This window comes from Arachis duranensis, chromosome 2 (genome assembly GCF_000817695.3).
Source record: "Arachis duranensis cultivar V14167 chromosome 2, aradu.V14167.gnm2.J7QH, whole genome shotgun sequence".
Classification (NCBI taxonomy): Eukaryota; Viridiplantae; Streptophyta; class Magnoliopsida; order Fabales; family Fabaceae; genus Arachis; species Arachis duranensis.
In genome coordinates this window covers 8,408,253-8,417,046 of record NC_029773.3, presented here as the reverse complement: position 1 = coordinate 8,417,046, position 8,794 = coordinate 8,408,253, and the positions used below count along the sequence as shown (strand labels likewise).

At 35.4% G+C, this 8,794-nt stretch overlaps 1 protein-coding gene and 1 pseudogene across 1 annotated transcript; one reads left to right on the top strand and one right to left on the bottom strand.

Moving 5' to 3' along the window:
* Positions 1–2,822: 2,822 nt before the first annotated feature.
* Positions 2,823–5,321, bottom strand: LOC107473330 (uncharacterized). The gene is made up of 3 exons (XM_016092875.3): positions 5,185–5,321; positions 4,921–5,029; positions 2,823–3,967 (listed from the first exon to the last, which is right to left on the bottom strand). Exons 2-3 carry the CDS (start codon positions 5,012–5,014, stop codon positions 3,747–3,749), a joined length of 315 nt encoding a protein of 104 aa, XP_015948361.1. The 5' UTR covers positions 5,015–5,029; positions 5,185–5,321; the 3' UTR covers positions 2,823–3,746.
* Positions 5,322–5,607: 286 nt separating this feature from the next.
* Positions 5,608–6,630, top strand: LOC107473349 (uncharacterized; annotated as a pseudogene).
* Positions 6,631–8,794: the final 2,164 nt, after the last annotated feature.

Genomic DNA, 8,794 nt, shown 5'->3' with positions numbered 1-8,794 from the left:
TTTTGTCTAAAGCAGAGACCAATTTAGAATTTTGACCAAATGTTAGAGGTTAATATAATATTTTATCTTTTTCATATTTAAACATAATTTTTTTGGGGTATTTTATTAGCAATATTTTTAATAATGTTCTTTTACAATAATGGATCATATTTTTTCTTAATTGGCCTAGCTCTAATGGACCCGGAAATGACTTCGTTCGCAGTTGTCTTAAAATAATAATAAGATTAGACGACATTGTCTTTATTATTGTTTTATAATCATTTGGCATTATCATGTGCTGTCACTTTTTTTTTTATTCTTCTTCACATGACTTGCTCAAGTCATCTTATATTATTTAATTTTCTTCTTTTCTTTATTTTTTGTCACATGATTAACTCAAGTTTGCTTTTTAATTTGTATATTGGGACTGAAATAGTATTTTTTATCGTTATTAGTATTGTGTTTGTGTGTATAATTCTTGAATGTGGACAACAGGGAAAGACAAATCTGAGGTTCAGATTTACAGTTTTGCAAATCGGAAGATTAGAATTACTCAAATCGAATTCTTAGATTTGATTGTAACTGAGACACGCTTTTGTAGCAATCAGATGGCCAAAAATGAATGAGTGAAGATCGAACGGTGAATGCTTAATGTCCAAAATCTGAGTCTCAAATTTCACTGCTTATCAATCCAACGGAGAGGAGTATATTAACGATGATCGATATTGAGGGAGGGCTCCACAATTCTCTCAGTTTTGTGATCAATAATCACGTGTACCACATGCACATGGGAGGGTGGGGTTGATAAGCAATTACACAAGGCTATTTCTTTTTTCTATCCACATCTCTTGCATGCTCTCTTTATCCGTGACATATTTCGTTTGGAAATGAACGAACCCACCAAACACTAATACAGTATACCAGTACAAAATATTCGATATTATCTTTGGTATATGCGGATTTATTCTTTCACAAATAACATATTTTAGTTCTTCAAATGATATTGTAAAAGGAACAATAACATCACATGAATTCTAGCATACAAAACTTATTCTCTCAGGTGTTTGTAATAATATCTAACCATGATAATATAATTTTAACATAACTCTATCCTTCATTTTTTTTAAAACAATATCTCTTCCCTCGGCATTAGTTCAAAGTTGCAAACGTACAAAGAAAACAAAGTGAATACAGTGAGAGAACAAAGAAAAAGATGAATCGAAGAAGACGAAATTTACGCAAACAGAATGCATAATATATATAAATTATAAATCTGACCCTCAGTTTTTAATTTCAATGAATTAAAATTTTTCTTAATTCAAAAAACTGACCCATAAATTTCAATTTTGCATTTTATAATTTTTTTTATTTCCAAAATTTATCCTCCCATTTGTTCCGTATAAAAGAAAAAAAAATCTGAATCCACCCAAATGGAAGACACTGATATATACACTCCCTAATTTAAATCTTACGTTCTTCAAATTTGACCCTCAATTTTTGAACCCTTGTAAAACTAAGGCTCTAATTTGTATTTTTCAATTTAAAAAAAAATCAACTCTATATTCTTCAAAAACACAAGCTCTCCAAATTCATAACTAAAAAAATAGCCACTCAAGTCGTCCAAGATTATTTATTAGATGGCTATATATGAGTAAAGTTGCCACTAGATCACTTATAATTTTGGTTAAGACAATTTAGTTCCTAAAAACTGTAACAATTACATCCCTAAAAAAAAACGTGGACATGTTACATGTTAGTTCCTAATGTAAAAACTAACTAACGTTGCTTCTCATGTGTATTGTTAAAGTTACAATCCCGCTATGTTATCAATAGTATTTCTGCCAATTTCTGCCAACTCTTATTTATAAGAAGAGTGTTTAATGAAAATGTCTTAATGAATGTGTCTAATAAAAGTGTCTTTTTTATAACTGTGTTTAATAGAAGTGTTTTTATAGATATATTTTTTAGATGTGTCTCTTTATATATATGTTTAAAATATAATAATTAATTATTATTGACAATAAGTTGACAGATAATATGTTAGTACTCTATACTTTTTCTTTAAAGTTAATACCACAGTGAAAATACTCCAAATGATGAGGACAAATTGGTCCTTCAATATTATTTGATTTTAACATCTAACCCGAACTGTGCAAAATCGCCAATTATTAACCCTGAAACTCTGCTGCAAAACCCTCCTCCTCTTACTTGGACCTCCATCATCAAGTGCTACACTTTCCATGGCTTCTTCAACCATTCATTCTCCTCCTTTAGTCAAATGAGGGCACTTAGCATTCGCCCTAACCGCCACATATTCCCTTCTCTCCTTAAAGCTTGCGCCCCTTCTGAAGGACTTCTACCTCGGCCAATCTCTTCATGCCTGCATCCTTCATCTCGGCTTCAATTTTGATTTGTACACAGCCAATGCCTTGATAAATATGTACTCTCTGGCAGGTAAGGTGCTTGATGGATTGTTTGTAGGGCTGGCAATGGGTAGGGTAAAGTGGGGTTTTGACCCTACCCTAACCCTATCCGCAGGTTGAAAATTTTATTAAAACTCTACTCAACCATACTCGCGGGTTAAGAATCTTTCAATCATAACCCTACCCGCACCCTAAAACTCTAAACCCTATCCTACCTGCAGAAATATCAAATTTTTTCAAAGTAAATATAAAATTCAATCATTTCGAATTTTATACATATTAATAACATAAACAATAAAAACTAATGCTCTAAATTACTAAATTAACTAACTAATTTAGTGGTTATTCATATGTTATATACGAGGTGCGGGTAGGACCATACCCTACCTTACCCGCAGCGGGTCGGGTAGTCTACCCTACCCAAACAGGTTGGACTGGGTTGGGTACCCGCGGGTAGGGTATGAATTGTCAGCCCTAATTGTTTGAGAGATGCAGAGCCAACTGCAGCACCATGGCTATGAACATAGATAGTGTCAGAAAGGTATTTGATAGAATACCTGTGAGGGATGTTGTGTGTTGGACCACTGTCATTGCCGGAAATGCTCAAAATGGCATTTATGAGGAAGCATTGGCCTTGTATAGGGAGATGGCTAGAGCCTTGGATTTAACATTGGGACCACAGCGGGAGGAACTAATAAAAAGGTACACTAACTGGCAAAAGCATCAACATTTTTTACCTGCCTGAGGAATGTCTCTGCTAACAACGGTTCCCATGACGACGTCTTCTTCCTTGCTAGTTCGGTGAAGGAAAAATGGTGACTTTTGCTACCGCACAGAGCCAAGATTCTTTGTCTTCAACTTCTTCCTTAGGATTAATGGATAAAAACAGAGGGTAACTGAGGTTATAAGCCAAAAAGTTTTAAAAATAATACTTATTTCAGATGAAACACTACATAGTTTTCATTTACAAAAAAAAAACTTCATCTTTGGAAAAATGGCAATATGAAGATTTAACGAACTTTGTAATATTAAAATAGTTTGTCACTTTTAACTATATACATCAATATCAATTATTAACAACAAAACACAATTTAACTTATAAAAATTGTTATAATCAAGAAATAACAATTGTCAATATCCTGTGCAACGGAGCAATAAATTGATTAGTAGATACATAAAATACTGTCAACAGAGATTGTGCACAACATGGATCATATGCAAACTTCATAACTAAGATAAGATAAAGCATGCACGATTCAAGACCTTCACCCTTCATCCCCTTCTCCCCTATCCTTCCTAAGAAGAACAGTACAACAAAGAGGGCTAACTGCCTAAACCCACAGCCTATTGTTCTTTCTTCTGAGAGTCAGAAGATTGCGGAGCATTGGTTGTAGGCTGCTTCATACTAGCCTTGGCCTCAGCAAGAAATTTGGGATCTGGCTTGTGTTTTTCGGCAGGTTCTCTCATCGCCAAGTATATGTAAAATGCTATGACTACATTAACTGATATAACCGCAAGAAATCCACTCACTAGTGTCACAGAGTAAGGGGACAAATTGTCTGTTCCTGTTACACAAAGGGAACAAGGTAATCTAGTTTTACATCTTACACATTTGTTTATGGGACATTACTCTACATTGCATTCAAGAAACATTAAAGGAAATAAACAAGAAAACTGATGAGATCCATTCCAACAAGGCAAGGGAAATGTAACCCTCAATAAATAACACAAACGGGAACTTTATATTTGAATAGTCTTAGTATGGAAACATTTAGATAACAGTTCAGATAAACAAGTAAATATGTACCAAGAGAGTCAAGGGTTCTGTTTTGAGAACTAAGTTGATATGGTCAGCATTTGAAGCACTGAAAGATGTTGACAAAATACAATTCCAAATGTGCTTAACAATACAACAATAGGTCAATAGCAACAACAAAGCCTTATCCATTATCCCAATAGGTGGGGTTGGCTAGAACAAAGGATGCTATAATGCCACCTGGAAAAAAAAAGGGGGGAATAAGCCCTCTGATAATTCAATTCTCTCATCTTTTGGTTATTATAAATGGCTTTCTTGATTACTCAGCACCGTATGAAATAACACATTAAATGGATTAGTTGTTTCTTGTATGATCGTCGGTCTATATGTCAAACATAAATAAGAAACAAGAAAGCATCTGACTTGCAGTTTAAGACTGCCATGACTATTACATATTTCCAATGTGAAAAATCAACTGCCACTGACTAGAAATTTTGAATGCCTTTATAAAGGCGAATTCCAACTTAATGCATTGTTTAAGATGCAATAACATTTGCTGACATTAAAAAGAAAAATCTCTTCGACAAAAAAGCATAAAACAAGTAAAAAGATGGGTTTTACAATACTTGAAAAATTGATATACTCCATACTCTTAAACAAATGTAAGATAACGAAACTATCTAGTAAAACCAACAACCACTTGGAAAAAAAGAGAAATCAGTAAATAAACAACTAAAAATACTTAAAACTATGAAAACTTACCAGGAAACAGATTATTGTTAAAACCATATAAAATTGCAACAGGGACAGCACACATGAACATTGAAGCAATGAAAAACTTCTGAATCACACTCATTGTTGCTTTTGGTCCCTAACGAAGCAGAAAAAGAAAAAATAAAGTAAAATAAAATAAAAAGAAGGAAAAGAAAATACTAAATCAAGATGCAAATTTTGAATCAGAAAGGACATATCCAATATACGATATTTTTTTATCTAAGATACATTCCATGTTTTTTACAGAGTTACCTTGTGCTGCTAAAGGGTGCGTGTTAAGGGACGTGCGTCGACGAAGGTCGGAGTGGACGGTGGCAGGTTAGGGGGAGTCTGATTTTGTGAAGTGAGAGGGAAAATATCGAACTGCAAAGAACTCTAGGGGTTTAACCAAGGTTGCGAGAACTGACATGTCATTCAACCGGTCAAATAATTGATTTAATGGTTCAATTGAAATGATTTTTAAATTAATTTAATTAAAGGAAAAACTACCATTTGTACCCATAAATTTTGCGAACGCTGACAAAAGTACCCATCAAACAAGAAAATTAACGTTATACCCATAAAAGATGGGTTCTGTGTGACAATAATATCCAAACTGTGATTTTTCGTTGACTTTTTAATAAAATTCTTAAATTACCCCTTGTATCTTCTTCCCAAATTTCAAATTCCAAATTTCACAACCCTCGTCCTTCGTCTTCCTCTCCTCCTCCGGTGAGTTCCCACAAAGCCCTCCAAGCCACCTTCTCTAACCGCAAACAAGATTCCCATTCTCGATCTCAATCCTCTCTCTTCTCCATCTCCGTCTCCATCTTCTCTACCTTCTTCATCATCAACTCCCTCGTCTCCCTCTTCGACGCACACAACTCAAACGACGCCGTTGGCTCCGTCCTCCAACTCCAGCTCATACCAATCGCCCTTCTCTTCCTCTCTTACTCCCTCCTCTCTCTCTTCACCTTTCCCCTCCCTCTCCCCTCATCATTATTAGAACTCCTTGCCGCCTTCGCCTTCGTCCAAGAGTTCCTCTTGTTCTACCTTCAGAGGAAGGATCCAAGCGAGGTCGAAAACTGTTACTACAGTCTCTTGCTGGTTCCCATCGCTGTATGTGTTTTCTCCACTTTTCTTGAATTGAAGTCTCCGGGCTCCGCTTTCCCCAAATTGGGCCGTGGAATCATTCAGATTGGCCTGGCTTTATTCTCCGGCTGGGTGGTGCAACAGTGCTCCCTGCACCAGCTGAGCAGGGAAAACTATACTCTGAGGTGCTGGGGCCACATGGACTACCACAAAGCCATCGCCCTTGCCACGCTTCAGTTCAACTGCCAACTTGCTCTCATGGTGTTCCTTCTGTTGTGCTTATTCGGTAATCTCTGCGAGGAATGGAGGATCTCTAGAATCTTCTTCTGCTGCTGCCAGTTATAGGCCGATTGGTTTTGCTGAGATGCAGCAGTTGGAGAATTCCACAAATTTCACTTTGGATTCTGATGATGATTATGGTGAAGAGAGACAGAAGGGGACTGTTGTTGAACATGGTAATATGAATGGTCATGGTAGAAGTCATTAACATGGTGGGTTCTTCTATCTTCGACGAAGACATCATCAGCAAGTGTTGCTCCTCCCGTGAGTTTTCAGCCAAGCTTCTCCTTTGCAACAAATGCCACCGAGGCCATCATATCTTCTATCTCCAACCTATCCTTCCTTCCGTTCTCAAAGGCTCTTGGTTATGTGCCTCTTGTTCTCACAGTGACACCAAAAAATCAAAATGTATATTTTTTTGTTAATTTCAAGCTTCTTTTTTTGAACAATAACATCATCAGATAATTAATAATCCACAGTTTTTAATCTTTTTAATTTTTTGGTGGCTGGCAGCAGCAGAAAAAGAAGACGAAGGATGAGGGTTGGGAAATTTGGAATTTGGGGAAGAAGATATAAGGGGTAATTTGAAAATTTTATTAAAAAGTCAACGAAAAATCACGGTTTGGATACTATTGTCACACGGAACCCATCTTTCATGGGTACAACGTTAGTTTTCTTGTTTGATGGGTACTTTTGTCAGCATTCGCAAAATTTATGGGTACATATGGTAGTTTTTCCTTAATTAAATATATAATAAAATAAAAAATTTAATATATAATTTTAAAAGAATTTTAAATATATCAAAAATATCAGTATTTTAATTATTTTAATCGTTAATTTAAATTATAAAAAATATATATAATATATATTAATTAAAATTAACGATTAAAATAATTGAAATATAGATATTTTAAATTTTTTTTATAATTTTAAATGTTTAAGTTTAATATTTTTTAAATTTAAAAATTTATTATTTCACATAACTTATTTATATTTTATTATTAAAAAATAATTTACAAAATAATAGATTTTTAATTAATTTTTAAATTCTAATATAATAATCAGCAATAATACTTATCACATCAATAACAAAAATTTAAAATAAAAAATTTTAACAATTATGCTAATTAGTACTGGTAAGAAGAAAAAAAAAAGCACATCAATATCGAAGTTGAGGTAGAAAAAGAGAGAACAAAAAATAATAATTTATGATTAAAATAACACACTAACATATTAATATACTTTGAATATACTTGTTTGAATCTCAATTCTAAACACCCGTATATACTAACATTAAGTACTTCTAGGAGCTAAAAATTAGCTAAAATTAGTGATAACTAATTCTAAAATTAACTTTCGATGTCAATTTGTCATTTTTCTTGATTTTTTTTTTGAGTTTTACAAAAAAACCAACTAAGAAAATAGTTAACGACAGTCAACTAGAATTTCTATAAATATTTTTCATAAAATAAATTGTAGAGTTATCTCTTTTTTTTTATTTTTCATAAGAGAAAGTTTAGTGGGTCAACACTTTTATTAAAATATGGTCCGTATTTAACCAGCAAAAGAAAAATGAATAATTTCGCACTATTAAATGAAATCTCACACTATTAAAAATACCAATAATAACTAATTGATGCTATAAATTATTTAAAATCCCAAAATGGTCCCTCAGATTGGCCCGTGTACCAATATTACCCTTCAGTTTTTAAATGCTCTAAATGCATCCTCTAATTTGAGCTCTGCGCGAAATCCTAGTCCTTCCACCTAATTCCGGCATGACTCAGCAGCCGAAGTGCTGAGCTGGCGGTTCCACAGGCTTCATCACCCTCCACGTAGGCTTCATCACCCTTCTCTCTTCTTCCTATCTTCCTTTTCCTTTCTCCCTTCCTCAAGCATTGTAGCCCTTTCCTTCTCTCAGTTCACCAGCCTTCATATCACTACCTCAGAACCACCGCCTTTCTTCTTCCTCTCTTCTTTTCTCTTCTCCTCTGTCTATTGGCCTAAGGCTGAACCACCACCGCGAGGCACAAGCCACCATAGCCTCCACCATCTGCAACCATCGCGTCCAACCTCCTCCCTCTACCCTCTCCTTCCCCGTCAGGTCCAAAGACGTCAAGCTTTCTTCTTGTCGAACCACCTCCGCTGAGCCCGAGCTTACTATCATTGCCAATCTGCCATCTTCATCACCCTCTTCCATGCACCGAACCCTAGTCCTATCGCAGCTTCCAGCATCTCCATCACCACCACCATCACCTCCGGCCTTTTTCCAGCACCGCCACATCTTCCTCCCTCATTTCCTCTTCTCAGCTAAAGAGTCGGGTACCTTCATCTTTGTTCCTCATCACCGAACTACTGCTACCGCAATAGCCGCTGCAACCACTACTCTGCCGGTGTCCTCTCCTCGTCTGCTTCTCCTTGTCATTTTCATCACCCACGATGACTAACCCTCATCTCCTTCCTCACGTTTCGGTTTGCCTTCTTTTCCTGTCTAACCACCCCCAACTTCCCC